The sequence below is a fragment of the Lytechinus variegatus genome, chromosome 13, assembly GCF_018143015.1.
Source record: "Lytechinus variegatus isolate NC3 chromosome 13, Lvar_3.0, whole genome shotgun sequence".
Taxonomy (NCBI): Eukaryota; Metazoa; Echinodermata; class Echinoidea; order Temnopleuroida; family Toxopneustidae; genus Lytechinus; species Lytechinus variegatus.
Window position 1 is genome coordinate 23161718 of NC_054752.1, and position 17234 is coordinate 23178951.

At 36.3% G+C, this 17234-nt stretch overlaps 1 protein-coding gene across 1 annotated transcript in view; it reads right to left on the minus strand.

Annotated features, from left to right (window-relative positions):
- Positions 1 to 7614: 7614 nt before the first annotated feature.
- The window catches only part of LOC121426463 (PDF receptor-like), a 53687-nt gene continuing 44067 nt past the window's right edge, over positions 7615 to 17234 (minus strand). The window contains exons 7-12 of the mRNA XM_041622781.1: positions 16513 to 16573; positions 15914 to 15986; positions 13208 to 13293; positions 10324 to 10510; positions 9419 to 9511; positions 7615 to 8580 (exon numbers count right to left, since the gene is read on the minus strand). Coding sequence (XP_041478715.1) covers positions 8509 to 8580; positions 9419 to 9511; positions 10324 to 10510; positions 13208 to 13293; positions 15914 to 15986; positions 16513 to 16573 — 572 coding nt within the window. The 3' untranslated portion in view covers positions 7615 to 8508. The remainder of the gene's footprint in view (positions 8581 to 9418; positions 9512 to 10323; positions 10511 to 13207; positions 13294 to 15913; positions 15987 to 16512; positions 16574 to 17234) is intronic.

Below are 17234 nucleotides of genomic sequence, written 5' to 3' on the forward strand. Positions count from 1 at the left end.
ACGCAGCGGTACTTCTTAAATTCATCAAATCGTAGTGGTCACGTGATGTGTACTAGATTTACCAAAAGGTTCAACTATTGACGGGTAAGAGTGTGTCATGTTCAAGTATTTCACCTTAACTTTATACATGATTAACCATGATAATTGGGACCTCATCAGGCATTGAGTTTTAGTAAGAGGGGAAAGGTCGGAATTAATTTGAATATTGATTTCATTTTGAACATTGAAGCCAATTCAAGGTTCTCTCTGGTTCTCTACACTCTAAAAAAAAACTACTGGGTAAAAATGCTCCACGAGGTTAATTACGTGTCCAACCAATATTGGGCATTTCTTTGGGGCATTTTCATTTATCCAGTGTGGTGAAAATTGTGCCCAATCTAAAGTATATGTTGCTGCTTATTTTTTTAACCTCACTGGGCAATATGCTTCTCGCATTGGGTAAAATACTCCCCCGAATTAGTTCGACACATAACTACCCTCGTGCAGGTTAAAATTTTACCCAATATTTTCTACAGTGTAAATCTCTCAAAAGTGCATCTCTGTGTTATATCCATTACTAAAACATCTTACTTGATTAAATAAGATCTACACTTTTTGTGAGATTGGAATGTAACCGTTAGATAGATATGCTTTAAACTTAAGTTGAATAAAGTATAATAACGGTTCTGTAAGTATTTCATGTGTAATAATTGAAGTATGAAATGAATATTCAATACTAAAAATGCTTACCCATTATATAGACATCTGATGTGAAGAGTGACATCGTAGACATGGTAGCCATGGCATGTTGAATGAATGATGGAATCTGAAGATCAATTCCCTTTTCATATGTGCCATGGCATATCCTGTGTTTGCCTTCTTGACTCCCTCGTGGGTTTTTCATTGATTTAGCGATCCATATGCACAGGAGGCTAACGGCGCGCCGTGGCGCGTGTAAAAACCTACATATGCCAGAACGGCGTCGCGGTGTTCGGCTACAGTATTACATTTCCGTTACATTGTCATTCAAGTTGTACGCATTGTGAACTTTTATTTTTTTGCAAGAATGTATCTGCTCAAGTGTGCCGGACCCTTTTTAAGCAACTGAGTTCATTATCGGAGAGGTATACACGAGTGCACACAGGGCCATTCAGGAATGACCCGTTACGCAATAACGCGATTCACACACTCCTAGGCGATATTGAAACGACGCATCAGCATCGGGCGCTGCACGCAGACGCGAAAAAAGTCCCGTCGGATATCGATCCGCCGCGTATAAAATACACAAATCCTTCGTAATCACGTCTTATACAAATATCTCATTCGTCTGAAAGCTGAATATATAACCAGTGTTAACACTCTGAAAGTGTATCAAGGGTAGTTCAAAAATTCGCACGAAAGGGTTATTACCATTACGGTTTGCGTACAAAAACACACACATCCCACCCTCATCCCAAAACATCCGCACCAAATAACTGTACGTGATTTTATGAGCTTGTACTCGATGTTGCCAGCAGGCGGCTTGTCAATTGTTGCTTTTGGCAGACTTTGCAAAAGTGGAAAAGGCGAAAATAGGAACGGTTACTAAGAACTGGAGGACCTCCGGCTCGGAAATGTTTGGCATGTTTTCAAGTTGCAAATTTTGACCCATTTTTTGTTCCTTGGGGGGGGGGGGGGGGAAGGGGGATTCACAGATTCTATTGCAGTAAACTTAAGTTCACTGCAATAAAGCATGTTTTGTTTGGAATGTTTGTAGCCCCACCAGTAGTCAGGTTACCAGGAAGTGATAATTATGTTTTTGCTTTCATTTCAATCAGTAATTTATTAGATTGGCGATTAATTTTCATTGCATATAAAGATAAGAGGTTCCTGTCCCCTCGGAACAATTTGAATTGCATTTACAATCGAATACTTTTATTTGTGTTTAAATTACAAAAAAAAAGAAATTGAGATGTTCCAGATGTTGCAAGATGGGGTGTCCCTTTCACCTATTTAATTAATGAACAAACCCCTTTAAGCCAAATAAAAAAAATCCGTTTAATAATTATTATATACATTATGATGCTTTATCGAGAAAACTTTAAGCCCGGGTGTTTTTTTTTCAAGAGCAATGATTAACACGATTATATTATTAACAATATAAACACATATATCGATATACATGTGAATAACGTATGCTATTCCGTTTCCTTTGCTTTATTATGGCCACGGGTATCGCCATAATTTGATACTGAAATGACAATAAGAAACATTTTCCATCTGCCCTCCCTTTTCGAATTAATGGCATTCGAAAATAACGACAATAGTTAATTTCAGAGGCGTCGATCCTGGGGGGGGGGAGGGGGGGGGGCAGGGGGGGCGATCGCCCCACCAATGAAAATATTGGGGGGGGGGGCAAACATATCATTTTGCCCCCCCCCCCAATAATTCTGGATATGGCAAAAAAAAAACAAGAATGTAATGTTCAGCAAGCGAGAATGAGATACACAACTCGTTCTTTATTTAAAATCGTGCTCAAAATGGCCGTTTTTCTGATTGAAATATAAAAATTTTCAGCTCGCGCTTCGCGCTCGCATCATTTCTGTAGCAAAACCCCATAATTTTCATGATTAAATAGGTGAATGCAAATGTCCCGTTTTCACTTTAAAGTCTCAAAAGAACTCCTGCTTCGAGTTGCATTCATCTCTTCTTGGATATGTATCTTGTTCTTTATCAAAAACGTCCATTAAATTGTTATTTTTTCAGATCGAAAAATAAAAATTTTCAGCTCGCGCTTCGCGCTCGCATCTATTCTTCTTTAGATACAAATATCAAGCTTTCAGGTCAGAATATAAAGAAATTTTAGCTCACTCTCGGCACTCGTACTATCTGTGTAGTGAGATATGTATCCTCCTCATGAGTTACTACAAACAGTTCTAAACAGGCACGCTTTTCCTGTCAGTATACTAAGAAAAAATCAGCTCGCGCTTCGCGCTCGCATTAATTTGTTGGTGAGATACGTGTCTGTGTCTCATGAGTCATATATATATATATATAAATATATATATATATATATATATATATATATGTGTGTGTGTGTGTGTGTGTGTGTGTGTGTGTGTGTGAGGGTTTGTATGTATGTATGTATGTATGTGTGGGTGTGTATGTATGTGTGTGTGTCTTGTACGATTGTGTGCCTTTGGAACGTTAATGATTTTGCCCCCCCCCCCAATCTGAAAAATGGATCGACGCCCCTGGTTAATTTGTATGATGTCATAAGATTATAAAAGTCAATACAATTTCTTGACATGACAACTTTAAACATACTCAGAAAAAATAGGCGTACAAAAAACAATGTTCTTTAATGAAACGATAAAGGTTGTGCAGGGGGTTTCTTTACATAAACAGTGATGAAATAGTCGGTATTGTTACATTTGCAAACAGTACATACGTGAACTTTGATATCTTGCAGAGAATATAAAAACATGCCTGAATTTTGTATGAAACAACTGTACATTACATTCATTTAACATTTTTAAGAACCAAGTTTATTTTATACTTAATTACACGCTAAAAGGTCTGAGAAAAGTCTATTCAACACAGGGTGAAATTGCAGAAAATTAATGTTTGCTGAGTAAATACAGTAGTAAAAAAATATATTCATGGGAAAAATGTTTACTCAACTTTGTCTAGAATCAACATAGCAAGCGCGACACATGTTTCTATTTTACCGAAGAATCATAAGTAATTCCCTTTTTTTATCGAAAATCAGGCAAACATTTTTTACAGTGTGCAAATAATGAATATCACGAATATGGATATTCTAAACTCAAGTTTGGTGTCATGATTTTGGGGTAGACCGTAGTCTGGTAGTACTGATTTTCTTGTAGGACATTGTACAAAAGGTTACTACTAAGGGGTCGGCAATCCACCAGACCGAAGCTAAAAAACACTGATATCCCCACAGGCCGACAGTGCTAACTTAAGGGTAACACTCGTCTAGTAGCAGGTTCATGCACTCGAGGCCGAGGAAATCTATCACTCTAAGAACGGAAAGAAATACGAAGGGTGTTTGGCGGGGTGCCGATAAATTATCAATCTAAATAAAATTCTTTGGGAAATTAAATAATACAATTTATGGTATGAGAACGTTCTGTCGCTTCAAATAAAATGATCTCGTCAACAGTTGTGACATGTTTGGTCCATCAAAATTGTAAACCTTACCGCATTTAGGCCTCGTTACTAGCAGAAAAGGATGAAACTTCAAACTATTACTACAAAAAATTACAAATAAACATGTCAGCGATTTAATCATTAAAAAAAAATCATCAATGTTGGCGAAACATGTCCCCAGCACAACGGACAATTAGCTCGTAACGATCGGTTTTCCACTGCATCGTTTTTTTTTTATCAGCGGTACAATCCAAACTAGCTTTAGAATAGTGCTTCTGTAAGGAAAATTTTCGAATTTATGAAAAATGAAGCAGTGAATTCCCAATGAGGGCAATTATGGAGTGTGTACATGGCTGAGCGTTGAATGGCCAGATTTTAGACAAAACAAATGAAAGAAAAAAAATGTAATACAAAAAGCGGCGTTCGTCTTTATAACATTACATTAAGATTATTCAGTTTGAATGATAGCCTTCAAAACTATGAACCCTCGACAATAATAACGTGCATTTAACCATGTTTAGGCCAGACCACAGTATTGTCACTATCTATCTCATGATATCGAGAACGGAATGTAAATGTGCAGATACCGCCCCCTCCGTTTTCTTTCTTTTAGGCAACGCGAAACCTGACTGAACGTTAAAGTCGTAATTTTATCGTAGTAGAGTCGTCTCGATGTCGCTGTAAGTCTCCCCTGTTACCTGGTCATGTACTTGTCTAGCTTGCGTACCGGTGGCGAAGTACGGGATCATTAACAGTTGTTTTTTTGTTTTGTTCAGTAGTTGTCATAATAGCATTCTTCAAGACAATCATATTAATTTGGATGTATTTCCTTTAAAATTCCACCAAAATGATATTTTAAACACCAAATTTGTAACAGAATTTATCATTAATTCAAAACTCGTCGATTCTCCGAACTAGTGTATTGTATCGAAAAATTCACCATTACTGTCATGACCTGGATGGGGTTGGGAGGTTTGGGGAGGAAGACCTGTGGGTTATGGCTATTAAGTTAGCCTTTTCCATACCCAGGCAGCCTCTCCAACTCTCATCCAGGTCTTATTTTCTCTATCATGTACAAGTTTGATTGATCTTGTCTTTGATCTGTTGTATTCTTTGTCTTTTGAATGCCAAATAAAATAATAATAATAATAATAATTTGTCCCTTGTGTTTGAATCATCACGCCACTGATTGTACAGTTGCATATTAGTTTGTATAATAATTTCCTTTTTACGATCCCAAAATATAATGTAATAGTAATAAAGACAGTAGGGAAATGACAAGCTTGTATCATGTGACCACATGTCATTACTTACATGTATTTCATAGTGTTTAGTTGTAATACAAGTAAATTCAGGGGTCAACAGTCGTCAGCATGGTGACGTTAAGGTCAAGGTGGGGCAAACTGGAAATTAAGATATCTGACTGATAGACTTTTGCAGTACTCTCTACATCGGTTTAGACTGTGCAATTTTTAAAATATTTGAATGGGTCAAAGGTCGTCCGGAGGGTGACGCTCAGGTCAAGGTCGGTCCAATTTGCAAATTAATGAATCTGACTTATAAAATCTTGCAACACACCCTGTACAGTGTAGAGTGCAATTAATAATATTTGAAACTTTTGTAGTGACCTACCATACTTTAACTATTTTATCTGCATACAACTTTATTAAAAACAAGACTGTCTTTGCATTTTTTTGTCTCGAACTGCTTCAAAAGTCAGCAGACCACTTTGTTCATTTTACCTTGTTTGTTTTGACTACGTTTCTTCATTTACGCGTATGCAGACATTGTTGAACTTCTTGACCTTGTTTCAAACATTCCTCGCGCTAAGTATCACAATACAGGGTGTTTAGTAAGCGCACCACATGATGATCACATGTAATTTTTTTTAGTTCGCCGAACTTTCTCTAAACCAATCAGAGCTTGCCTTCAGTATCTAACCAATCAGCGTTCAACATAACTCTACGCCATTAATTAAGTCATCCAATGAACATCATCTTTGAACTTGGTCACCGATTTGCCACGTTTAGTTATTCCGCGTGATCGATTAATAGGACACTTACTCTTAAAACTCTGTCGTGCTAATTATGTGTTTACCTGTTATCAGGATTGAAATCACTATTTCTTTACCTCCAATCCATCAACTTGAATACTTTTTCTATTCTCTTGGGATTCTTACGCGTGGATTATATATACTTGGATTTACTCTTTGTTTGATTAACATTTATTTATTAGATTCCAGGCATCTTTTATTGTTTTCACCGGGAATGCAGAATATCTGAACTTAACTTTCGCGGTAAGCAAAGAGTCGAGACTCATGAGTCAATCCAAACTCTCGCGTTTGTTTATCGACAGTTTATTCAGTGGATTCTACCAATTCTAGTCGAGCACTGCCTTGGCTTAGAGTTTTGGACACATTCATTCCGGTGAGTAGTAAGAAAATAACCCTATTTCCTAAACTTTAATAAAATTACCTGCACTTTTCTGTGAATGAAAATCCAAACTTATCTGTTGTTTATTTTTGTTTTCACTGTATACACACTTAGGTGAATGAAGTTCGAAACTCGCTCTCCCATTGTTTCTACTTTGGTGTCGTCCATAACCACTGTGCCTGATTATATTAGACGTAAAATGTTTTCCTATGTAATTTATTCCAGCAAAATGCTGCCCTGTCAATTTCCTAGAGCTCATAACAGAATCAGAAGGTGCAAAATTGTTCCTTCAGGTGCAAAAATGACCAACATGTGTATATTTTGCACACGTAGATCACAAACCTGATTTTCTTTTTTTAGTGAACGCATTTGCAATCCTCGATATTGACCAATATTAATTTAGCGCTTAAGTTATAAAGGTATTGCATTTATACAGTGATTCTATTATACACACAACATACATTAATAACCTTGCAGATACAGATTGTTGATAGCAAAAAATACACACACAAAAATCGTACTTACAATTTCTCAAAACCCTTATTTACATGTATGTATATTATTTACATAATTAAATTTACAGAGATAATGCTATTCATGTACATCTTTTAATTTATATTTATATATATATATTACAATTTGATACATCTGCGGATTTACAGTGTAAAATAAAATGAAAAAAAAACATGAAATTTCATCTCAGCATTAAACAAATTAAAAGACTAAACATTCCCGCTTGTAAAAAGGAGGGGAGAAATCATTACGATGGTTCAAACAAAAATGTTAATGTGATGAAGATTGATATTTGTGCGATTCATTTGTTTGGTCTTCAAACGCTGAACAGTATTACAAAGGCAAGCCGGGTAGGGGACGGGGTGCCATGAGAGAGATACAAATGGAGAGGTAGAGTTTGTGCGTGTGTGTGTGTGATAGAGAGAAAAAGTGGGAACGAGCGAAATTTTTACTACTTCTTGGTCCATTGTGCGCAAGATATCTGATAAAACTCATAATTCTTGTATTACATTGTATAAATCTAAACTCACAAAGTTTTAAGTGATGAGTCTGTCTTATTTCGGCATGAATGGGAGGCAAAATCAATTACCAATAAATGACATAGTCTAGCCAATATTGACACCTGCATTTATTGTCGATCATTTCCAAATACATTACGGTGCATGTGATAGATAGGCCAATAACTTGATTAAGGCCAAATTGCCCATGAATATTTTGGGGTGATCCAAAAACATTAAAGACGCCTAGAGATTACATGTTGCCTCTCGCTAATAGTGTTACCTTTTCGCTTTCTCATGTATTCGCCTACCCTCTTGTGCCCAACACACAGAAATATAGACTTTCACAATCTTCCTTTTATTTCTGTGTTCACAATTGGGGCCGTTTCAATGGCCACTTAATAACCACACATACGTATAAATGCACACATACTATGGGGACACACACATACATGTATATTTGAACTCTGAATAAATAAATGAATGTGCAATAAATGTTATGAACTGATTATAATGACGGGCACACGTGTGCTTTTTTGTAACACTTTCAAAGCGAAGGTTTAGATTCCCGCAAGTCCGGATGGTGTCGTTGCGATGTCACATATCTCCTCTTTCATGTCTTTGTCAGCAGAAAAATGATGTACTCAGTTTCTTCTCAATTTTAAAATATAACATGCCGTTTTCAACAACGCCTTGCAGTCGATATTTTGAAATTAGGTTTGAACATAGCATTGTGATAATCAAACGAAACGTTGCACCCAAGTTTCCTCCTGTTTTAGAAGTTTTTTTTTCATCTTTTATTGGCTTCATGTAAGACACCAGATGGACAAATCCCTGATGACGCCGCTTTGTAGCTCTCAAGTTTGGAAATGCATTCGTGACGTGTCGTGTCGTTCTTCGCACGTTATTCGGCCTCTGTATAGATAGTCTTCATCTCAGACCGTGACTGTAATGTATTCGAACCCTCCGCCACCCATTCGCGGTTTCGTTCCTCTTGTCGAATGAATCTAAAAAGAATGAAGCATGCGTAAGATAAACAATTCACCTGATTAAGAGGAAGATGAGTATTTTTGGAAGCCAAAATGAAGGTGTTGAAACATGATAAACCCATGATAGTGAAAAAAAAAAAATTAGTGGCAGGGAGATGATGAAATTCAGCGAGAATGACGATGATGATGTGAGCAATGCAAGTGGAAACGGGGATAACAAAGACGAGAGAGAGAGGAAAAAACTTGTAGCGGGGGTTGTGACAATTATGATGATTGTGGTGGTGGTTATAATGATGACGACAATCGTGATGACGACGACGACGATGATGAATAATATGATTATATTGATGACAAAACGATGAGAAATATCATGAAGTTTGAATAAAGGACAGGAATATGAATAAGTATATAAAGAGAGAGAGATACAGAAATGAAATCATGAATGAAAGAAAGAAAGAATAGCATATGCATAGAAAACAAAAGAAAAAAAAATATAAGACAGTGATATAAAGTCCCAAAATATAAATGAGCTCACAATTAGGAAAACAATGTTTTACTAATACGTCTACATTAAGAATTATGTTTCGATTAATAATCTATCACTACTAAATAGATTTAAAGTGTAACCTTATTACTCGTGATTAATCATACTTTTGAGCCTTTTGCTGAGCCCTAGTTACATAGCCATGACGTAGACGACGAAAAAAATCTTATTCAGCGTATAGTTCCTATTTTTGACAAGAAAATTGCCACTAAAAGTGGACGAGGCGGGGAAATATCCGGGGGAAGTATATAGGTGCGTAACGAGGGAGACGTAGAAGGGGGGGGGGGGGGGTATGGGCAGGGCGTTACTTACATCTGACGTTGAGGTAAGCATCGACGTCCGTCTCGTTGTCGGATCACGGTAATTCCTCCACGTCGACCATTTCCTTCTCAAAACCACCCGAACCTTGACAAAAATGGAATATAATATTTATCAAAATAGTTAGACGTGGGGAAATATTGTGTTTTAAGAATCGTTTTGACGCCAGCTTTGAGCCAACGTTTTATTACCGGTAATTTATTCATAGTAATTTTTGTGGGACACCTTTGGCCCGAAACACAAAGTTTACACTCATCGTAGAATAATATATTTACGATTGATGACATAGACTACAACGTACAATCAAGCTTACGATCAATCGCTATCCTTTTTTGTTACGGGACCCTGGACGTCCTTTTTAGAATAATTTGAACTCTAGTTTGTTGACCTATTTGAACGAATCAACTATATCACAACTTATTGTCAAGACTGTAGTAAAGGGACCCATTCCTTTAATCTATTAGAGCGCCATCTATAGTTGTAAAGTCACGAGAATAATTCTTCTCATTAACCAAACCAAACGAATGTGAGGGTAAGAACGTACAATATCGTCCTTATCTTCACGAAGGTACGCAATTCATAGATATCATATTTTAATTTGCTACCATACATTGATCTCAGTTTATTATGTTCATTAGAAATATATTATTTACTGTTGTCACTACCTTCCGAGTAAAATATAAGACAGTGAACTGAATTAAGTGCATGCCATGGGCAAATGGAAGTATAAACGTTTTTAACTTTTAATGAATCAATAGGTTTTATAAGTGAACAAAAATGAACGGAAATCTAACGGAAACATGGGTAATGCCCCCCCCCCCAAAAAAAAAAACCCCAAAAAAAACAAATAAAAATAAATTTGGGGAAAAATAAATGAATAAAAATTATGCACGATTTACCTCTTGATTTAAGAAGCAGTAAAGTAAAGCGACGAAAAATCCCTGAAACTCGGCGAAGAATCTAAAGATGAAGAGACAGATGACGATGATTGCCCTGCTATCCTTGGCCGTAGCTTCGGGGAGGACCCATAACAGGTTGACTATCCCCAGTAGGGGCAGTAAAACAATGGCAGCCTTTACAGCTTTTCTGCACAAAAATTAAAACAATTAAGTAATTCAAATAATCAGATCATGTCATGTAACAGGTGATTGTTCCATATAAGCTGCACACACAGGGGGCGGTATTCTGAACATTGTTTTTCTCCATAGTTTATTCTTTCTCGGAGAGATGACAAAATCGGTATTCTGGTGGATGAGGGTGCCGTGGCCGAGTGGTCTAAGGCGCCTGGCTATACATGGAAAGTCCGGGGTTCGATCCCCGGCTACGACACCTGTGCTCTTTTATCCTGCATTCAAATAAATGGAAATGCTTCACGCATTATTTGTAACTAGGTGTGTACTTGGTTTTAAAAAAAAAAAAAAAAAAAAAAAAAAAATGTCATAACTTTTGTCAAAAAATTGTCATAAATTTTGTCTCGTCTCTTTAGCGCGCACCAAAAATACGCGGCTTTATATGCGCGTAACCCCAATAATTATACAAGCAAAATATATGAAAAAACGTATGACAGGGTCTAGCAGTCATAAATAATGTCACATCTTTTAAGACCACCGCACACCTGGGGGGTGTTTCATCAATATTTTCGTCCGACAAGTTGTCAGATCTGACAACTTTCCTGGATTCTGATTGGTTAAGAAGCACTGTTACTATAGTAACTGTCGGATAAAACAAGACTTGTCGGATAAAACGTCCGACAAGTCCTTTCATGAAACGCTCCCCTGGTCTACGACTGGCTTGCGACTGAGTGAGTTGAGATGAATCGGCAGGTAGTCATAAGCCTCGACACCGCACACCCGGCGATTCGACTACCATGCTGTCTGCGACTCACGCATGCGCTTTTTGCCATAACAACTGAGAAAATGGCGCTTACTACATCGTATGCGCGTTGTATATCGTACACGTGTCGTGCAACACTGCTGTCTGATTGGCTGAAAGTTGGATTGAGCTTGCGATTAAGTCACAAGGATTCGACATGTCAAATCCTTATGATTTTCATTGCGACTTGTCTCTGACCGGTCTGCGACTCTCAAGCTGACAAGAGCTGTGACGTCACATCTCCCCTCTCTAATAATAATAATACATAAGATTTACATGTATATAGCGCACTTTCAATCTTGATTAGATGCTCAAGGCGCTTCAGAGCAGAACAACAAAAACTATTTACATATAATACATGTCTGAACAATAAGTCAATGTCTATCAAAAAACACTTTTATACAGGTATGTTTTCAGGTTGCCCTTGGAGGTGGTCACTGAAGTCTGGGTTTTCACACTGTGTGGGAGAGAATTCCACAGGCTAGGCCCTGCATGAGCAAAGGCCCGCTCCCTGCATGATTTCTTAGCAACTGGAATTTGTAAGAGATTAGATGATGAGGATCGTAAATTTCTTGAGGGTTGGTAATGATGCATCAAAGACCTATTGTAACTGGGGGAAGTTCCATTGACTATATGAAAAATCAAAAGAAGGATTTTAAAGACTATGCGTTCCTTCAGGGGCAACCAGTGAAGAGTTTTCAATATAGGGGTGATGTGGCTGCGCTTGCTAGATAGAGTTACAATACGCGCAGCTGCATTTTGCAACCTTTGCAATTTTCCAAGTTGAGAATCTGGTAAGTTGTAAAGGAGGCTATTACCATTTTACCAAAATCGAATCGTGAAGAAACGAGTGAATGTACCAGTTTCTCTGTTTCTGTCGCAAGCCAGTCGTAGACTTGTCGGATCGTAAGGTGTGCGGTGGCCTTTAGTTAACAAATATATCAAGCTTGGAGAAAGTATAGTGGAATTATTTATCCGAGGTTGGTCTGGCAATTAATATTGCTACATATTTTGCTGATCCAACCGAGGATTAATAATTCCCACTATGCTTTCGAAGGGAACGCCTGATATATTTTGTTTATATCCTTTTATATCCTTTAAATTTCGTCCGCTGTGTCCTTCATGAATACGTTTTGCGTCCATCGGCCAATGAGACAAGGCTTTTAAATAGAGAAAGCTTGCGATCATGTTTGGACAGTAAGTAAACCTTGTCCAAGATTGAAAGTCAAAATTCCTCATTCATTCGACAATTCGGATAATTAACATTTAAACAAAAAAACTTTTAGAAGCAAGTATAAAATAAGAAGAGGTAAATATACTTCCCATTCCCGCTTTTATTCCACCAGGAATTGTTATTCTTCTTTGGACAATGATAAATTGCCACCTTGCTTATGTTTTCCAGGGGGTTTTCATGTCACTAATGGTTACAAATCGTTTATATAAGCTGATTGGACCCCTAGGTTTTATTGTTTTGCTACCAGCAAGCTGTATAAAGGTAAAAACACTTCCAGCATTGGCCATATTCCCGAGTCTTCACGAAACTCTCGATAGTGAACCAGGCGTTGGTTTCCAAACCGCGGCATGCTATTCATTAGGGGAGTGGGGTGGGGGGGGGGGGTGCACGAGGAAAAGGACGCAAGAGTCCGAGGAGATTTTCTCATATTGTATTTTCTTTTATCAAGAAAATTGTCTAGACTTGCGGTTAACCTATTATTCAATGTAGAAAAAATACCCCCTAGACTATTATCGATTAGATGCGGAATAAGAACAATTACGAAAAAAAAGCAAAATAAATAAGTAAAATAATAATACAACTCGTACTACTGGACACTCGGCCTCTTGTACTCTTTGCCTCGTGGGAAGGCCCGCTTTACACAAAGATTTTATATCTTTTTTTTTAAGTGAACTGACCTTACTTGTTGAACTTCTCCTGAATTACTCTCTCGTAATTTGGTGACCAAAACCCGAACAATGTTTATGAGAAAGATGGCATTGATCTGCAGAAGAAAAACAAAACAATGGTCATTTCATAATATTGTGTAGCAAATATCTGAATTCACATCTATGAGGACGCAGGGGGTGGGGGGTACAACAATAAAATTAAAACAAAATTTATTTATTTATTTATTTATTAAAATATCTTTATACAGGATAGCAGGCTCAGTTTAACTGTTTTTCAGCCTGGTCCTGTTAACATAAAAATAACAATATATACATAATAGTTAAAAAAGTAACATTGTGTTCTGTAATGATTGAGTTCAAAAACATTTAAAATTAGAATTATTACAAATACAAAATTGTTCAAAGATAACATACACAACCAGTCACAATTCCCAGACTTACCACTACCTGCCTCAGCCAAAATCCAGCAGAAACAGGCAATAGTGATTCAAAAGAATGGTGACTGGTATTGTATTCATTTTTTTAATTGATGATTAAACAAAAAAGTTTTCACTACAAATATGAATTTTGTTTGCTTACATTTCTCAATTTGCGGTGGGGCTGCCTATAAAAAAATGAATATACCATCGGCAACCTACCACCCCGCTTCCAGAGCCATGGGTAATAACTATTTATTACTATATTAACTATTTGATATGTATTGTACCCTTTTTCTTTGGATGAGTGAAAGAAGATTTGAAATTGAAGCTGAATCTTTAATATCGGGCTTGTTAGACCCTAGTAATATGCATTGCTTCTATTTGATGCCATTGTACAGTATATTTTTGTTGAGTAACTATAGTGCGTTGTTTTTACGGAATTCTGCACGACAACCGCTGTATTAATGTTATGGACGAACTGCAAAACGACGTAAAAAAAGTATATGAACGATGATACATTTAACGAGCGGTAAAACGTGGGGGTAGAAAGGATCGTATACTAGTAGTTCACGCATAACTCATTTACTGTATGATACTTTAAACGCTCTCATGTTACAAATAATGATTGCAGATAATCGGGAATAGTCAGTATAGCTCAAGGTAAGTCGATAGTTCTGTTAGTATCATTTCCTCATTGTTAGTTTATCTATCAACAGATCAATGTTATATCATCTGTTTTTTTCCTTCAAATCCTGCAATATTACGACCCTCCTCATACTGGAATACCACTCCCATTGTTTCATCCCGCTTCGAGTGTTCGTTTCCTCGTTCATAATTTTTTGGGGTGATTTAAATTGTTGGAAAATATAATTTTTTTTATCTCTTTATTAGTTTTAATGATTATTCAAGTTATGTAGTACAAACAATTTAGCAATTTCCATATCAATACTAATTATTTTTTGTTGATGAATTTTGATTTCTTTTTGTATTGCAGAAACATTTTATGAATACTGAAATTAATTTTGAGAAATATTTAAGATATATTTCTATTTTTTCCGTTTATCTAAATGTACGTGTACATAATTGAATAATTTCTGAATCAATTGGTGGACAGATTGCTTATTCTACCCATTCTTTGACTAATCATTGGATGAGATGGTGCAAAGTAGACATACAGACGATGGGCCTAGAATCAAGTATCCACCTAGAAATTAGCATGGCATTTTGGGTTGAAAAGGGAGAAACACACACTGAAACACTAACAAAGCGCCCCTGCATTCGTAAGAATATTGGCCTACACGAAATGGAAAGAGAAAGAGAGAGAGAGGGGGGGGTAGAAAGGAAGGTTATCAATTACTTCGACGAATATTCCCATACATGATGCTCCCTAGTTCGCTCGTCCATAATTGCTTCCTACTTCTATTTGAATATTTTGAAAGCAAGAAACTTTCACAATCATGCATAACCTCGAACAAGAATGACCAACTGCAGCAGAGAAAATGACCCATTAGAGACATCAAAAATTTAACCCATTGGGTTTGATAACTTTCCAGCGGAAACGCTGAAGGCGTACCTAAGAATAGGAAAGCGCCGATGCTAATGACGATAGAAGCATTTCGATTTGCATATAATTTCCATACAATAGCAAAGCAATTATACTTAAAAATAAGCCCGATGTTTTCAAGTGTTGATTGATTGGCGACAGTAGATCCCCCTGTGTCGACAAGTCCATTGTTGTTACAACTGGCAAGCCTATTATTTTGATTTAATAATTTAATTTATTGTTCGTAAATCTATACGAAACGAAATACAAACAGATGCAAAATAAAAATCTAAAGCGAAATTTAGGATGGGGACCTATGGTGAAGCACAGCTTGAAAAGAAAACTTTAAGGAAGATATTATGCGTAATAAGACAGCTGAAAGAGTAAAAAATCAGAGCTTAGAAAACTAGTGAGAAATAGGGAAGAGTTTCTTGTTAAAACTATTCAATTTGCAAAGAATTTTCAATGTGTACAAATCTTATTCATTACCTCTCTGACAGGTTATCTTTTCAACTAGTCTTGTAATTGATCGGTTTTATATTAAATCATTATAAATATGAAGCTTGTGAAAAACACATAAAACAAAATAGATAGAAAAAACAAACTCCACTAATAATATTAATAATGATGATAATGATAATAATAACAACAACAATAATAATAACAAGAATGATAATTATAACAGTAATATTAATTATGATGATAATGTTAAGAATAATTGTCATAATTATTAGTTGGATGCTTAATACTCACGGCAAGAAGAATATTTCTTGGAATTTCAATGAGACCTTTAAAGAATAATGAATTGACATGCGGATACCAGCACCTGAAATACAACAATAATGGAAATAACCTGTTCACGCAAAAGGATTTTGTAAAAGAAAGAATGATATAAGGAATGTGAATATTAGCATATAGTCAGTGATTTTTTTTTCTAATTTAATTTTTTTACTGAAAATTCTAAGATCGTATATCACAAGCGTCACCATGGTCGCTATTACATGCAAAGTAATATGATGCAGAGGGCTGATCATAATAACTTTACATGCCATATGTGTATAAATTCTCCTCAGCATATTGAGAGATCACACAATTTCCCGCATCTTTCCTAGTCCAGTATAGGGTACAAAATTACATTACCTTCAAAATGTAGAAATATGTAAATCAAATGCTTTCGAGTGAACCCAGGGAAAGTGTAAAATAATTAATGACCATCCCCGCATTTGGAGTAAAAATGCATATGATATGCCCTTCGACAATGGTAACATGTTAGAATGTTCGAAGGGAAACTTTTATTTGCAGATAATCTCGAATAAAAAAAGAAAGGACATCTAGAAATGATTGAAACTCACCGACTACCATTCGTCATTTCCATTGCAATAGCCCAAGCACTTACAAAGGGAATAGGAAATACTGCAAAAAAACGATAATGTAATAATGTTAAGTAAAAAAAAAAAGAAAATACCGCCTTTTAACGGGGAAACATCTACAGTAAGCATGGTCATTGATTTGCAATATATATTCCAATGGGCCCAAATTTTATTGTGAAAATAACTCATCTGAAAGGCATGCAAATAGGACTTTGGGGGATGGTACTGGCTTACTAATTCTTTTGTGTTTGTCTTAATCATACAATTTTCCATTTTATTAAATATTAAAACATTTAGATTAAAAATAAGGAGAATATTCATCGAACCACAATAAGTTACAACGATTGCAATACTATATGACCAGTGATGAATTTGTTTAGCATTATAGTGAGGAGAGAATTACGATATTCCATATAGGCCTTACAAAACAAAAATAATGAGTGGGTGACGACATTGGTCTCCACATGTGCATACCGACACAGATTGTGAATAACTGTTTTGCAAAATTTAGCGAATTGCTAAAAAAAAAGGAATTTCATGGAATTTTCAGTGTCATGATGGTTTCATTTTTTATCATTTTATTTAATCGACTTTGTGTTGAGGAGGGGGGGGGGGGCTGCACCTCAAAGAAAGTGGTGTCGATCAAACATGTTTGAAATGTTTTATCATTTTAAAACTGCATCTCTTTTATCCTTTCTCCTCAC